The 17,659-nt window shown below is 45.1% G+C and overlaps 1 protein-coding gene across 1 annotated transcript in view; it reads right to left on the bottom strand.

The window, feature by feature from the left end:
• LOC147691863 (nuclear RNA export factor 1-like) overlaps nucleotides 1-17,659 on the bottom strand; it is a 964,523-nt gene that overhangs the window by 924,734 nt on the left and 22,130 nt on the right. The window contains exon 2 of the mRNA XM_086938137.1: nucleotides 16,107-16,305. Coding sequence (XP_086794263.1) covers nucleotides 16,107-16,305 — 199 coding nt within the window. The remainder of the gene's footprint in view (nucleotides 1-16,106; nucleotides 16,306-17,659) is intronic.

Below are 17,659 nucleotides of genomic sequence, written 5' to 3'. Positions count from 1 at the left end.
TTTATCTCCCTGACAAGGGCAGGAAAACAGCCAAGAATAGCGTTAGAAACCCTCACGTTGCCCTTCAGTCAGGGTGGTCTCAATGCACCTTGCATGCAGTTGTATGCTTTCTGCGCCAAGGCCCAGTACCTGCACTTCTGGCTGTATCCGGACAAATTTCACCAACACGTGCCCGTGGTTACCGACCTAGTTGCTCCGGTTCCGCTTGCTACAGCACTCTATCGGCCCTACAAATGCACACGCACTACAGTGGATACAGTGGAGTGGAGGAGGTTAGTGTGGGGTGGTCTCAGCGACGAGTGGCTCTCAACTGTCTATACGCCCCTTCTATACCTATAGCACACAACCCCATGTTGTCCTCAATGATGGACAGTGGAGTGTGTAGACAGGCCAAGAAGAAACTTCTTTTTACATTTGCATACTTGTACCCGAATGACCAGTTCCTCGCAATACCTGCTCTGACTGACATCACTAAACCCAGAATGATGGATAATCTTCTCTATACTAGGCTCAGGGCCACATGCTGTGCACTTGACGCCACTTTCCTGGCACCTCCCGGACGTTACTTGCACTTGAACATATGCTCTCACATACTTGGCACCGCATACTTGTCACCAGACTTTCTACAGTAATACAAGATAAAGCACTGGTGTGCGTCACGGCCGTTAAGACTGAATGCAATCGGGACCTAGACCCTCCGCTAACTGACGAACAATGGTCATATAGCGGTGCGTAGACTGCAGCCCTTTCGCCTAATTACCGACTCTGCCATATACATTTCAAGTTTTTACATAGGGTATACCACACTCCTGTCCATTTATAACATATAGGACTGCGCGAGGAGACCAGTTGCTTGCGCTGCTCTGCACCTCAAGCCACGTTTCTGCATCTTGCTTGGGAATGCCCTTTAAATAAGAACTACTATTGCGGGGTGCACAGTACCTTTCAGCAAATCATTGGTCATCAACTCCACTTTCCCCCACTACTATGTTTCCTTGGGTATGTGAGGGAAGTGTTACCCATCTCACGCCGTCTCATTGCAATGCTTATTAGATAAGGGTAATCTGGCTAGGCACTGGGGTGGGAGAGTGGTCCCCTCCGTGTTAAAAGATATCTGGGATCCATTCCTATCGTTTATGCGCATGCAAACCACCATCTCCAATGGCAGTGGAGTAATAATACCACCCCGGTACCAATAGTTTTTGACAAAATGCTCTTAAGCAAAATCGTTGTTACAGCGGTGACTGGGCTTTCCGCATTATAACCGAGTTGTCAAGTGTGGAGACTGTGGGTGCTGTCGAAAATTTAAACATGTACTATGCTATACTAGGAATGCTTTCTCTATCTTCCACATGATGTGTATGCAGAAAATCTGCCCCCCCCCCCTTACTTTTTCCCTGTGCCTGATGTTTGTTGCTCTTAAAGTGCGTTCTGTATGCTGAAATGCTAATAAAGGAAAGAAGGGAAAAAAATATATGCTGTGCTAAATAACGCCAACCCAGAAAGGACTTTGTTCACCAACCGTTGGAAGGTGGCAGGGGGATTCTTTAAATGAAATGACATTACAGCTAACTGTTAATGCCCATCTGGGGTCGAGAATGAGGATTTCTCTTCCGCTCTGGGGTCAGACCAATCTGCAAGTACCATGATGTCAAATCAAAGGTGCTAGGTAATGAGGCTGCCCCCAACCAGTTAATTAATTCATCAGTGTAGGAAGCTGGGTTTCTGTTGCAGTAACCCTCCCTCCCACACTTTTTGCCCTACTACTGATGCACTTTGACTTAATGTGCCCCTGCCAATCAGGTTCCAAGGGCCTGTGTTTGCCAAAACTGAACCTTGTACCCCCAATTGGTACCTCTCTGGCCACATGTCAGTCCCTTGTAAAGGTACCATGGGTGCCAAGGGCACTGTGGCCAGAGAAGGGCTGCAGTACTTATTGTGTTGACCTTAGAGTCCCTCTACCTGTACACACACACACACACACACCCTGCCATTGCAGGCTGCGTGTTGTGGTGCAGAACAAAGTGAAGAGTCGACATGGCACACATCCATGTGTGCCATGCCTACAACCCACTGACCTGGCATAGGTCAGCCACCCCTCTAGCTGGGTGCACTATACCAGTGGCGAGGGTACAGGTGCATGAGCCCTGTACCCCTAAATTATCTAAGTCCACTCTTAGGCATTGTAAGTGCAGTGCTGCCATTAAGAGTATATGGTGCTAGGAGTTTGTGATTACAAACTCCACAGCACCATAATGGCTACACTGAAAACTGAGAAGTTTGGTATAAAACTTCTCAGCACATTAAACCCACACGGATGCCAGTGTGGGATTTAATGTAAAATGCACATAGAGTGCATCTTAGAGATTCCCCCTGAAAAACCGACCTACCACTAGTGTCCGGGCTGAGCAGCTGCTTTCAGCTGCCACCGCCAGACATGTTTCTGGATCCCTGGGTTGAGTGCCTGCTGCTCTCGAGGGCCTGAAACAATGCACATCCTGAGACGAGATGCCAGGCCTCCTCCCCAAGATGAGCAGGGTGCACGAAGGGGAAGCTTCAATCCTGCATTGGATAACATTGGGCCTTAGCAGTCTGCACCCGACCGCCCTAGTGCCGCTGAGGGTGTAACAAGTGTCAGGTTATGTACTCCTCAGGATCTGGATGATGCTATAAGGGGTCCAGCCCTTGACATCCCCAAACTCCGAATTAAGTCACAGAGCGTTAGGGCGATCAAGTGAGGGAAGGGAAAGGTAGGGAACAGCAGGGATGAGAACCTACAAAACAAAACAACAGAGATCAAAACACATATACCCATACATGACTACTCTCTGTAAGGTCTCACTAAATTCCATAACTACCTTATCCACCAAAGCCTAGCACGTCCGTGCATCTCTCTAAAAAAGAACAAACAATCCGGTTCTGGTGAAAACCTCCTACAAAACAGAGCATACAAATTATACTTCAAACTCTCACTTCCGCCCACACAGTAGGTGTGTCCCCACACTCCCTTATTTCTACTTATCAAGCCTGCTCACCGGTTCTTGTGGTGGGCATCCAATATGTTAATAGCAAATGAAGTCTTGTTTGAAACACAAATCATAAAGCCCACATGACAACGTTCGGGATACAAGGGGGAACCCATAGCACAAAGAAATCTGAAGTCCTGATCACTTTACAGTGTTAGTAACACACTGGAAATCCAGTGAATGAGCACACAGAAAAATAACTCCCAAGAAAAAACTATACACTCCAAAGTCGCTCTTTCCCTACCTATTCAAATGCGGTTGCAGCACCGCGGTGCCCAGAAATGTCACAGCAGTCTGTTTTGGGGGTAAAGAAAAGAAAATGACATCCGCGGTAACAACACTGCTGCCATTTCTGCCGAAATAAGACGCGTATTCACCGTCCGGTGTAAACGCCGTCTGAGTCTTCTCTAACGAGAGAATAACGGACGCAGCACTCGCCCCTCCGGAGTGATGCGCCCTTTTATGCTCCGATCACCAGAGGTCTGCCAAAACTAGCTCAGCCGAGCTAGCAACTGCGGCTTCTCGCTCGCCACACTCTGGCCGCTGAAAGCAAAATCCAAACGCTGATTCAGAATTACGCACACTCATTGGTGCGCGCAGCGTCGTCTACGTGGATGCTGAGTCCTCCCCAACCGCATGGCTCCTGGGAATTGTAGTTTTTAGTTTAGGTAGGCGCTCTTGGTCACGTACTCCTGACAATAAGAGTACATCCTTGAACCTGGGAGACCCCAGAATACCAACTCCCACAAGCAAATACTTACCTTTAAACAAGTGTGGAGTTGGAAAATCTAAGAAACCCTTTAAAACTGTAACTAAATACCAAAAATGCTTTCACTTACCCGTTTACAGGAAATGTCCCAGTGTAGTATCCAGGTATACTGCACTGTGTAAGAAAAGTAATCTGTAAAGTAATCTGTTGGAACTGGCCCTTCTTGCAGGGTCATCCCCAAACTTTTTGCTTCTTCCTCCCTTATTTTTCCTGACCCGTGGCTGTTGGCAATAGGACTCTGCGCACTTTAACACTGCTGATCAGTGCTAAAGTGCATATGCTCTCTGTGTAAATTGTTATTCTGATTGGATATACATGATTGGCATATTTGTATCACCATGAAGTCCCTAGTAAAGTGCACTGGGTGTGCCAGGGCTGGTGATGACAAATGCTACTAGTGGGCCTGCAGCACTGATTGTGTCACCCACAGGAGTAGCTCTAAAATGGTGTCTCAGGCCTGCCACTGCAGTACTTACGGTCAGTTTAGAACTGCCATGTCCTCCTGGTCAGTGTCCCCACTGGCCAGGCCTAACCCTTCCCTTTTCGTGCACATCAGTCACCCCTATGGAAGGCCCAAGGTACCCCCCTGGGCAGGGTGCAGTGTATGTGAAAGGTAGAGCATGTGCTGGTGTAGGTGACATGCTCTGGTAGTGAATTACAGCCATTTTCGTTTTTCACTATTGTAAGGCTATCTTTCTCCATAGGTTAACATGGGGGATGCTGGCTACAGTGGTTAACAGCATTTCTTCCCAAAGGAACAAGATAGGACATAAGTATCTAGTATCCCTGAACCCAGACTTTAATAATACATCTTTTAGGAAAGGTGGTTTTTAAATCCTGTGTTTGAGAACAGCACTTTTAGAAAGTTGCTGTTCTCTTGTCTGACCCTTCTGTGTGCCTGGGCCTGTTTGTGTATTGACTGTCTGGTTTGTGAGTGACAGGGGTTGGGGAATTCCCCCAGAGGCTGGATGAGTCAGCACTAGACTGAATGGATGCATTGCAACCTGAGTGGTGGGAGGAGTTAGCACCTGGGCTGAATAGGGCTGTGCCTGCCTGCCACAATGCTGGCTCCACCTCCTGCTGGGCGGCTGAGGACCCTGCCCCTCACTCTGAAAGGAAAGATGCAGCCAGCAAAACAAAGTGCTCAGGATCCACCCAGAACTGGTTCAGACCGGGCTCAGGGCCCACATGCACAGAGAGAACAAAGACTTTAGGGGTATAAGTACAGGACCCCTGACAACAGAAAATTAGATCATCCTGGAATCAAGAAAGAACCTCTGCCAAGGAGAAAGCTGACTCTGAAGAAGGAAGACTGTCCTGCTGTTGCTCTGCTGGACTGACCTGCTGTTGCTTTACTGCCAAGGAGAGGGGGGAGGACTTTGCTGTGTGCTGTGTCCCCTGTCTTGAAAGAATCTCCAAGGGCCTGAGAAGAGCTGGCTCCCTGTTTTTGAAGTCCCAGGAACAAAAGGACTTCACCCCCAGTTTCCCTGAACTCTGCTGAGAGAGTTCTGTCCTTCCTAGAGTGCTTGATCCAGTTGTGGGGCCTCTGGAAGTTGTACCTGAGCTGGGAAGCTTGAAACTAAGCTTGAGAGACTTTTGAGTCTGAAAAGTGTCGCATCGCTCGCTTGCGGAGCGCATCCCCGACAGTGCGAGAAGTTTCCCGCCGATACGAAGGTCGAGATCGTCGCAGCGCCTGACGCCGCTGCCAGAGCCGTCGCATCCTTCGTTTGCGGGACGCACCAGACCGGTGCGGGAGAATCGAACATCGCTGCAAGTGTCATCGCAGAGCCTGTCGTCGCTGGGTGAGATCACCGCACCGCTTGCTTGCGGACCGCATCACGTCGCTGCGAGCATCGTCGCAGAACCATCGCATCGAGGAGCTGCAAGAGAGAGGATCACCGCTGGACCGCGCATCGTCGCCCCGGAGATCGTCGCAGCCCCTACGAGATCGTCGCATCGTGCCTTTGCGAGAACAGACTTCCTACGGAACCTACGCACCGGAATCCATACAAGTGGCCTTCCTCCCCCTACAGACCGGATTCGTCGCAATACGCCCGCTGCTGCAGCGGGGCTGTCGCATCGCCTCCCCAGGGTCTCAGGAGCAACGCATCGCTTGTTTTCCACCGCACCAGCTTCCTGCTTGTGGAACTTTGTTGCATCTAAAAGGTACTGTGAGTAAACGTGACGCAACTGTGAACTTATCACGCATCTGTGGATTATTTGGTCGCAACTTAAAGAACTTTGATTATAACCTTAAGAACTCTTTTGAAACCATATTCTTGAACTGTGTATGTTGGATTTTTGTCGTTTTGGTCTTGTGTAGTTTAGAATAAATATCTATATTTTCCTAAACTGTTGTGGAATCAGTTTGTGGTGTTTTCACTGTGTTACTGTGAGTGTTGGTACAAATACTTTACGCAATGCCTCTGGTTAGCCTAGACTGCTTAGGCCAAGCTACCTAGAGGGTGAGCAGGGGTTATCTAAGAGGGTTATCTCCTTGCCCTGACTAGAAGCAAGGGTCCCTATTTGGACAGTGGTAGACAGTGCCAACTAGAGACCCCCAGTTCTAACATAATCTACTTGACATTCTACTAAAACGCCAATACAAAGTACATGTACAGTATATCAAAAGCATTGCATTACTAGTAGCTCTACAGTAATCAAATCAAATTGCATATACAATTGCAATTCAAATTGTTTACAAACTGCATTACTACTGTAAAGTATTTATTGCTTACCTGTGCCAGGCTTGCTTGGTTCTAGAAAATAAAAAAACTTAAAGAATATTCTTATACAAAACTAATTGGTCTGAAATTCAGTCTTTGAGTGTGTGATATCATTTGCTGATTGAATGTGTACAACAAATGCTTAACACTACCCTCTGATACAGCGTTACTGCTCAACCACACTAACACAAACGGAGAGCAAGGTGCTATCTACTTTTACCTCTGCCTACCTTTGAGATTCCACTGGACTCTGTGCACACTATACCTCACTTTGGTATAGTATATACAGAACCACCTTTGTACACCTACAAACAGTTAATTTCATTTTTCTCCATAGGAATACATTGACTGTTTTCCTTGAAAATTGCTTTAGGCGTGGAGTTGGTTTGTATGGAACTTTGAAAAACTGCCTATGTACTCAAAGTGAATTACCTACCTTTCATCTAGGAGATGTCTCAGTGTGATATCTAGGCATATCACACTGATTAGCAAAAGTAATCTGAAAAGTAATCTAAAAAGTAACACACATAGTAATCTGCAAAGTAACTGAAAAGTAATTTTGAAATATTGACTTACCTGTAATTCAACCAGCTGCATTTGAATCTGCATTCAACTGTAAAACATTGCATAAGATTTTGCAAAGCATTTATTTCACTTACCTGCACCAGGCCTGGCTTGGTTCTAGAAATTAAATAACTACATTATATTTTTATACAAACAAATTGGTCCGAGTTCAGTCTTTGAGTGTTTAACATAATTTCTTGCCCGAGTTGGTACAATAAATGCGTAGCACTACCCTCTGATCAACCCTTACTGCTCGCCCACACTACCACAAATAGAGAGTAAGGTGCTATCTACTTTTACCTGGGCCTACCTTTGGGGTTCCACTGGACTCTGTGCACACTTTACCTCACTTTGGTATAGTATATACAGAGCCAGCTTCATACAATCAGCTCTTTGGATTGGGTGTGCATCTGTCTTGGTGACAGCATCTGAGACCTGTAGAGTCCACACAAAACCTCAGCTCAGGTTCACCACCCTTGTAATGAGGCTTGCGGACCAAGACCACTGGGCTAGCCTAGGGACTTTCATAGGGGTCAATCACACCTAACTCCAGTATCTTCCAGATGTCGGCTCTGATAATTTCTTTAACTTGGTCAGAGTGTCTGTATATTTTGTTTTTGACCGGTATGCAGTCTCCTGTGTCCACATCATGTAACACCAGGTTGTCTGATCAGAGGTTAGGGAAAAGAGCCTAGCATACTGCCCCAGAATTTGTCTGCAGTCAGCTTGCTGTTGGGTCGAGGGCATCCAAAAAGTCAACACCCTCAACTGGCCAATCTTTAGCACTGTGGGAGAGGAGGTCAGTTAGAGGTTCACTCTTCTTCCTGGTGACCAACAGTATGGATGTTAAATTCCTACAGCCCGATGCCCAGGGCATATTGTTTGGGGTCAAGGGCAACGAGTTTTCATGTGTATTTTGTCCTTAGGACTAGTAGGCCCAACCCCCTGCAGCACAAACCCTTTGGCTGCTAGTTTGCAGTACCACATTATGGTTCAGGGAAGGGCACTGTCTGCAGCTAAGGTAATATTTTTACCCATATGTTAATGCTGTCCACTCTTGTATTCAAGGTTTATTAATTGAAAGCCTTTATAATTAGGTTGAGCGCTATAAGTAAATGTTGTAAGCTCCGACTGCAGTACTGACAGTGGTTCAAGTATAAAAATGTGTACACACATTTTCAAAATTTAGCTATATGAGGCTATTTATAATGCTCCCAGAATGCTCTCTGATTATATGCAAATATTTGCAGAAGCTTGAAAGCAAGATTGTTGATTCTTTGCTTTCAACATAAAATGTTCATAAAAAAATATGCATATGGCCATGTCTGAACTGGGATGGCGGAGTGAGCTAAAGAACGGTGATGAATTAAACCCAGATCAGTTGACTGGGGGTGAGTGTTTGTATTGTCAACGCTCCGTCCATCATCACCTTTGGTTTTTCTTTGTTCGCCCTGAGTTGGCAGGGTATGCTCAGACGTGAGTCCCTTGCTCACTTTGCCACTGGAGTCAAGCAAGCCCGGCTGAAGACGGCTGTAATGCCAGAAACCGGTCCTGGGAAGCTTGATTCCGGTCCAGGGAAGACATGGCTTGGCAGTTCGAGCTCGACTGTTCCCATGAGGCACAGGGTCAGACTGATTTGCATATGGCCATGTCTGAACTGGGGTGGCGGAGTGAGCTAAAGAACGGTGATGGATTAAACCCAGATCAGTTGACTGGGGGTGAGTGTTTGTATTGTCAACGCTCCGTCCATCATCACCTTTGGTTTTTCTTTGTTCGCCCTAAGTTGGCAGGGTATGCTCAGACGTGAGTCCCTTGCTCACTTTGCCACTGGAGTCAAGCAAGCCCGGCTGAAGACGGCTGTAATGCCAGAAAACGGTCCTGGGAAGCTTGATTCCGGTCCAGGGAAGACATGGCTTGGCAGTTCGGGCTGGACTGTTCCCATGAGGCACAGGGTCAGACTGATCTGCATATGGCCATGTCTGAACTGGGGTGGCGGAGTGAGCTAAAGAACGGTGATGGATTAAACCCAGATCAGTTGACTGGGGGTGAGTGTTTGTATTGTCAACGCTCCGTCCATCATCACCTTTGGTTTTTCTTTGTTCGCCCTAAGTTGGCAGGGTATGCTCAGACGTGAGTCCCTTGCTCACTTTGCCACTGGAGTCAAGCACGCCCAGCTGAAGACGGCTGTAATGCCAAAAAACGGTCCTGGGAAGCTTGATTCCGGTCCAGGGCAGACATGGCTTGGCAGTTCGAGCTCGACTGTTCCCATGAGGCACAGGGTCAGACTGATTTGCAAATGGCCATGTCTGAACTGGGGTGGCGGAGTGAGCTAAAGAACGGTGATGGATTAAACCCAGATCAGTTGACTGGGGGTGAGTGTTTGTATTGTCAACGCTCCGTCCATCATCACCTTTGGTTTTTCTTTGTTCGCCCTAAGTTGGCAGGGTATGCTCAGACGTGAGTCCCTTGCTCACTTTGCCACTGGAGTCAAGCAAGCCCGGCTGAAGACGGCTGTAATGCCAGAAAACGGTCCTGGGAAGCTTGATTCCGGTCCAGGGAAGACATGGCTTGGCAGTTCGGGCTGGACTGTTCCCATGAGGCACAGGGTCAGACTGATTTGCATATGGCCATGTCTGAACTGGGGTGGCAGAGTGAGCTAAAGAACGGTGATGGATTAAACCCAGATCAGTTGACTGGGGGTGAGTGTTTGTATTGTCAACGCTCCGTCCATCATCACCTTTGGTTTTTCTTTGTTCGCCCTAAGTTGGCAGGGTATGCTCAGACGTGAGTCCCTTGCTCACTTTGCCACTGGAGTCAAGCAAGCCTGGCTGAAGACGGCTGTAATGCCAGAAACCGGTCCTGGGAAGCTTGATTCCGGTCCAGGGAAGACATGGCTTGGCAGTTCGGGCTGGACTGTTCCCATGAGGCACAGGGTCAGACTGATTTGCATATGGCCATGTCTGAACTGGGGTGGCAGAGTGAGCTAAAGAACGGTGATGGATTAAACCCAGATCAGTTGACTGGGGGTGAGTGTTTGTATTGTCAACGCTCCGTCCATCATCACCTTTGGTTTTTCTTTGTTCGCCCTAAGTTGGCAGGGTATGCTCAGACGTGAGTCCCTTGCTCACTTTGCCACTGGAGTCAAGCAAGCCCGGCTGAAGACGGCTGCAATGCCAGAAACCGGTCCTGGGAAGCTCGATTCCGGTCCAGGGAAGACATGGCTTGGCAGTTCGGGCTGGACTGTTCCCATGAGGCACAGGGTCAGACCGATTTGCATATGGCCATGTCTGAACTGGGGTGGCGGAGTGAGCTAAAGAACGGTGATGGATTAAACCCAGATCAGTTGACTGGGGGGGAGTGTTTGTATTATCAACGCTCCGTCCATCATCACCTTTGGTTTTTCTTTATAAAAAAATGAAAGCAGGAAAAAAAACTTTTTGCTAAACTACTGTAAAATGTCAGGTACCATTTCTTTGCAGCATACTTTAGTAACATGTGTTGATGCATTCTAGTATTTCCCAAAAATATTCATAACGGAAGATCAGAGTAACCACTTTCAATAAGATTATAGTAAACAAAAATAAACAAGCATTGGCAAAGCTGGTAGGTCCGCTTTAAAGTTTTGTCAATATACGACTTGTTTTGGCATGGTTTTTGTAAAACCATATTGGTGTAGGAGCTGTCGGGCCTTCACCATTATAACAAAAATTGGCAAATACAAAAATAGTTTTGGGGTCTCAAAAAGCACATATTGCCACAGTAGCTACTGGCACTGAATAAAAAAATGTCTTTCTGTGCAGATATGCTCCTTGTGAAAGAGCAGAATGCTGTCACTCACATTCTGTCCATCAACTGTTGTTTTTGCAAAACCAAGGCTGATTTGCATATGGCCATGTCTGAACTGGGGTGGTGTGGAGTGCAAAAAAACGATGGATTTAGGCCCAGATCTCTGTACTGGGGTGAATGTATGACATTGTTCTGCATTCTGTCCATCAACTGTTGTTTTTGCACTCACAGTCAAGCCAGCCGATACAGAGAGAGAGACAGAATTTCAATAAACTCAAACGGTCAAGTTCATCGCAAGACCAAATTAGGGGCCCAATTATTTAACAAAGTCTCTAAATGGTATATGTCCTTGCATTAAGGGCAGTTATACGGCTTTCATGAATTCCCAAGAATTTACAGAAGTAGAACAAGAAATAGTACTCCCAGAAAATATTTGTGAACTGCATTTTAGCATGAACAAATATGCATGTGTAGATTTGCTCATGCAAACATCTGAATGTTTGAAAGTTCACTTTCCCTCCAACCACTTTTTTCCCAACTCTGGAAGAAGGTTATATCTGCCATTGTCAGGAGTACATTTCCAACATTTCTCAGTATAGGAAAAGATTAGAGAAGAGTTGTTGAAAACCCTTAAAACATGCAAGTTAGTAGGTTTGCACAGACTCAAAAGGGCATTCTAACACTGGAACTATTGCTTACCACTACCTTCAACCCCGGTATGTAGCTCTGCGTAAACATGTTAACATAAGGGACTTGCAAGTATTCAAACACTACTATGGTATGAGCCCTGGCATAATCAGAGAGGCTTTATCAGAGCTCTTATATAATGAGATTGCTGCCATAATTCTTCGCTGCATTACATGGCAACAAAGGGGCAAGTGGGCTTTGTTACATGGCAAGTAGATTTACGTAGCAACCTGCCCCATGGAAAAGTAGATATTTTAATAAATTCCACACCCCTGAACAGCATGGCCACATCAGCCAGTCATAGAAAGTCTTCAGGTGGTTTACCCTGTGAGTTGCTCTTTGAGAGACCTCTACCAGCCTTCCTTCACTAGACATAGTGGTCCCCTCACAGGATGATCAAACCGAAGCTAACAGGGACTGAAGTCAACTCCCTTCTGTGGTACTTCTCTGTAGGCAAAAAGCAGGCATGGCAAAAGGACATCGCATCGCCTGAGTTTTTCAGGTGTTCCCATGATCATACATTTCATGATCTTGTTGAATCTCGCAACAAGACCAAGTGGTTTGTGGGCGATATGGAGTGGGTAAGCTTGTATGTCACCCCATACTCGGCACACATGGCTTTTAGGTAGCCAGATTCAAAGTTACAACCTCTGTCTGACACCACCTCTTTAGGAAAGCCCAATCCAGTAAAGGTTACTGGGTCGGGCCCTGGCAAGTCAAGGAGCAGTAACAGTGCTAAGTAGAAATGTTTCAGTATACCAAATCAGGCATTTTTTTGACCAGAGAGCAAGGGCTTTCAACTCCAGAGAGTCAGAAACTTGTCTGTGGTGGCAGGCTGCAAGATACCAGTCGCCCAGCACACTAAGATGTTGGTAGGTTTTCAGGGAACACCAGTAGGATGCCCTCTGGGTGCATCTCTTAATAAATCCACTATTGGCATTAGTATGGATTTATTAAGACAATGTGTTTGATACCAAACACCATAGGTTTCAGTGATCCATCATGTAGCTGGGGATTTCATAATGGCCACTGCCCAGTACATGTACTTAAGATGGCTTCCCTGTTCACTTTTACCATCTAGCAATTAAACTAGACAGCATAAGGGTATATCTGTTCAAGCAGATATGTCCTCACATGTAATAAAATGCACCCTGCCTTAGGGGCATAGGGCCTACTGTAGGGGTGATTAACATATTGCATGCAGCGTCTGTGGCCAAGGCACACAGGGTGTGTGCCATGTTGTGTTTTCACATTTGCCTGCATCTGCAGTCTGCATGACTTTACTGGTGGGTCCCTTATGGTGGGTGGCGCAATACATGATGCAGCCCTTAGGAACCCTCTTTAGTACCCAAGTATTGGGTACCAGAGGTACCATTTACTAGGCACATACCGAGGTGCTTAAGGTCTTGCCAACTGGGGAATAATTGAGCAGTTACCTTGTTTGAAGGAAAAAGCACTGGCAACCTGATTAGCAGGAACCCAGTGCACTTCAGCCTAAATTGAATCAAATATCAGGCAATAAGTGGGTGACCATATCAAAAAGGGGCACTTTCCTACTGAGAAAGTAGGAATCGTTTGACAGAGTCTGGGATCTGACTTTGCTAGAACCTTCGCTGAACCTGTTGGTCATGCAAAGTGTAAGAAAGCTGCAGTTGTACAAACAGTGGAAGAAGTAAAGAGATTAGTGGCTATAAAACTGGTAGACTACACAAAGGTCTAGTCTTAGAGATGTGCTGACATCTTTGCTGTGTAGGGAGTGGTTGATCTCAATGGAGCAAATACCTCTCTATAGCCTCCGTAGTCACTTTCATAGCTTTTTGCTGACATGAGTGATGAGTTAGTGGAGAGAATGTATACATGTGAAAGGAGTTTGGCAATGTTGATAAACACAGTTACCCTGAAGAAAGGACAAAAGTCGTCCTGAAACACACAGATTTGTGGCATATGTATCACTGTAAAGGTCCCATACTAAAGACCGAAATGGGGTGAAATATAAAGGCTCCCAGCTTTCCATTTTTACAGATTTTTCAGATAAATACAGACAGTGAACATCATGGTTCCTGTCTGTATTTATTTTTAAATGCAGAAAAATACTGAAAATTGTGTTTCCTGTGGATGACTCCCCAAGCTGTCCTCCATGAATTCCAGGTCAACAACTGAGCACATAGACAGCATGGGGAGGTACAAAATGCGATGAGATATCCTTAAATGCATGCATATCTTAACATATATTTGTAATTTACATTAGAGAATATAAAGAACCAATAAATATTTTTCCAAAAATCTGATTGGAAACTGATTATTAGTGTGTGCCCTTATGATGTAGAAGATCTACCAATAAACTGTCAACTCAGCTGAATTAGGAGCTAGCCTTAAACCAGTGGAGATCTCATCATTAAGACAGAAAAACAGCTTTCTCTATCCTCTTACATTTCTGCCCTCAAAACATCTTGCTTTTATTAGGAGAATCTTGCAAACCGTGTAGACCTCACCATTATGCCTCTGGTTGGGTCTTGTTAAGGAACTGAAAGTCTTTTTGCTTTTATTTCAATAACAGAGTCATTTCCAGGTCACAACCTCTTCACATCTTAACAACTAGACTTCTATCAGAGGATTGCAGACTTGAACATGTAGCTACAGTCCTCAAAATTCTAAAGTGGTTTTTAATCTACTGCAGGGCTATTTCATGTCCTTGCGCATTGTATACTGTGCTAGGAGTGGTCAATCACCAAGAAAAAAATGTGCAGAAACGTTCATTCCTGAAATCTTAGAATAAAATGTTCTCTATTCCTCGGAAGAGAAAGAAGGCAAGGTTGACAGTACTATAGCCCCCAATACATGGAATGTACTGCATCCCTTCTTATGCCACAATCATTAGTCGACACTTCTGTTTACTAGACTGTATAAGCAGGTAACACAGAGAAACACTATGGGGTACATTCAGTGCCATACAAATGCCTTAAAATGAAAATAGATTCATAATATCAAATGGTGTGGGTAGCTACGGGCTATGGTAACTGGATCCATAGGTTTCAATAATAATAATTCACTGTTCCACTATACCAAACAAAATATTCTACATGGGAAGAGATCTCCTTCAAAGCTTAAGTGATTTAAACAGCAATTTCACAACTGTAGGTTCTTGGAGTACCAACATTCTTGTTGTTTGGCGGGATTTTATATGTCAGCTACCGCATTTAATTCCAATAGGATATCCTCAAATTTTACAACTGATTTGATTAATCCAAGCTGATAAGACCACAAGTCATAAATCACCCTGGGGTCAAATGTTACACCACAACCGCCATCTGAAAAGTCAATTGAAAAGTGGTTGGAGTCAGAATCAAAATGCCCAACAGTTTACATTTTTTTTATCAATTCAATGTCATGGAACTATCCTGTGATGACACTGAACTGGAAAGTGGAAGCACACATCAGTCACAATGAGGTCCATTTTGAAGGCCCCACAAATCTGTGACGTGGCTTCTATTTTGAAGGATTCCCTTCAAACCTATGATGATCTACGGTTGAATAAACCATCTTTCAATGTGTTCCAGAGCAAGTGGACGATGGTAAGAGGGTTAGAAGAGGGGACCTCTTAAAGGAGGAATTTTAGCTTTATCGACAGGACCTGAAGATTCAGAATAGTGGAAGTCCATGCTGTAAGAGCGCTGAATCTTTCCTGCTAAAGCAAAAGTTATGTACTCTGACCTCTAGGGATGTGAAATATATAGCCTTTTCAGTTCTGCGTTTACGGCTGAAACAAAAATGCTCTTTTCATGTTGCCTTTTGGGTATGCCATTTGAAAAGCAGTTAAATTAAAGAGACACACTAAAGTGATGCGGATAAGTCACTTTGGGTGGAGTTTTGCTCATGACAATAATTTTTTGGTCTGTGCACTCTAATCTTCCGTACTCAATGTTAAATTTAAAATAAATTAAAAAAATGTATATAAAAAGAAGACTAGATCAATGCACTGACAACTTTTAACTTTTTGAGAAATCTTCAATACTGATGCTAAAGAGCAAAGGATAAGACCTATCAAATGTTCACAAATACTCCTATGGGAGAAAACAAGCCAAGCAGCAGCTTTCTATGGCTTCAGTATACCTGGCAACAAGTGGAGTAAGATGAAGCCATCCTCTTATCCTTCCCCACCCAAACAAGATTGAGACTCCACGCTGGATGCAATACTGAAGAAAAGCTTTCAGCTGTAAACAATGTTGAAGAAACCTTGGGAGAATCTGGCCCTGAAGGCGGCCTATTCAATAATAGTGCTAAACCCTTGAACCTACCAGTCCCATTTTAGAGGGTCAACATTTGATTTCCCTATGCCGAACATATTGTCAACCCCTCAATCTCTAAGCACTCCAAGCGAGCAACTCCGTTCTCCAGTGCAAATACTATATTAACATCATGTCTTAGAGTAATGAAGTCTCAACTTTCCAATACATATTCCCCCACAGTCCATCAGTAAGCCTACAAGTTTGAATATATCAAACAAACTTAACTTACTATCTACTTGTGAATCAAACAAACTCTACTTACTATCGGCTCCTGTTATTGTCAGTGGTGGTATCATTCATGGCGACATCACCATCTATGTCCTCTAGGAGGGGGCGAGGAGGCCCACCATCCCCTCGGTTTCGAGCCCTGTTGCCTTGGTCCATGAACAGCGGTGCCCTGAAGGGCCCGCGCCCTTTTCTCTTCCTCATAGGAAAGCCTCTAGTGACACGATCGTCGTGTTCTGTACAGAAAAGGGAACACAAACAAAACAGTCAGAGCTTGAAAGACTAGAGAGGTGTACATCAATTAAATAATTTCTCTCAATCGGTATATCAGAACCGCTTGCATTACTTTATTTATGCAGGTATTCATTTATGCTCCAAATTTACTTTAGTGGTGCAGGATGCCTCACAGCACCCTATACAGACAACTACTATCTCAATAATTTGAATGAATATCATCACAAGCACCCAGCAGCTCATGGAGTGCCCGCTCGATGCCACCCTTTTCTACTGGTTGTAAGTAAACAGTTACTAAACCATAAATTAACAGTCTTCTGTCTCGGTCAGCTCAATCAAAATGTAACTAACCCACTCAGCATTTCAGGGAAAGTCCCGGTGTCGGTTGGAAGTGTACATAGGCAGTTCATTCTCCGCCAACCTCATTTGACATAAGAGTTCTTCCTAGTCACCCAAGAATACAGAGAAGCAAATATTTTGGTGCATCACCCACTTATATTTTCCAAAGTGCATTCCAAACACCATCACTCAATAAGAGGGTTTGGCACTCACTCCTTACAGTTGGGTCCTCCAACAGAATGATGACAACCTTTATTTTACATACCTTTGTCAACATTTCTAACTGCCGAAGCAGATGTTTACAACAAAAGAGCACCCGATCAAAAAAGAACAATGATCATGATACAGTGGTACAGCACAAAACGAATGTATGTCATTACAACGCATACTGATACCACGCATGCCATCACAACGCGGGTATTACTACGCGATGTCAATGACAACGACATGCCATTACATAGCATACTTTTACCACGAGTATGCCTTTACCACGCATGCCATTACAACCCGGGTATTACTACGCGATGTCAATGACAACGACATGCCATTACATCGCATACTTTTACCACAAGTATGCTTTTACCACGCATGTCATTACAACGCAAAGGCATGCGTGGTAAAGCTATATTTGTGGTAAAAGTATGCAACGTAAATTACATCTCTATCCCTACGCATACACAACAGATTACTCCCACCCCTACACTACCCCAACCCAAAAACACTACCACACTACTTCCACCCCTACACTACCCCAACCCAAAAACACTGCCCACACTACTCCCACCGCTACACTACCCCAACCCAAAAACACTACCACACTACTTCCACCCCTACACTACCCCAATCCAAAAACACTACCCTGACTACTCCCACCCCTACACTACCCTAAACCCTAAAACACTACTACGCTACCCACACTACTCCCACCCCTACACTACCCCAACCCAAAAACACTACCCACACTACTCCCACCCCTACACTACCCCAACCCAAAAACACTACCCACACTACTCCCAC

This window comes from Lissotriton vulgaris, chromosome 9 (genome assembly GCF_964263255.1).
Source record: "Lissotriton vulgaris chromosome 9, aLisVul1.2, whole genome shotgun sequence".
In the NCBI taxonomy this organism is placed as follows: domain Eukaryota; kingdom Metazoa; phylum Chordata; class Amphibia; order Caudata; family Salamandridae; genus Lissotriton; species Lissotriton vulgaris.
Note: the sequence above shows the minus strand (reverse complement) of the source record. Positions and strands in the feature narration are given on the sequence as shown.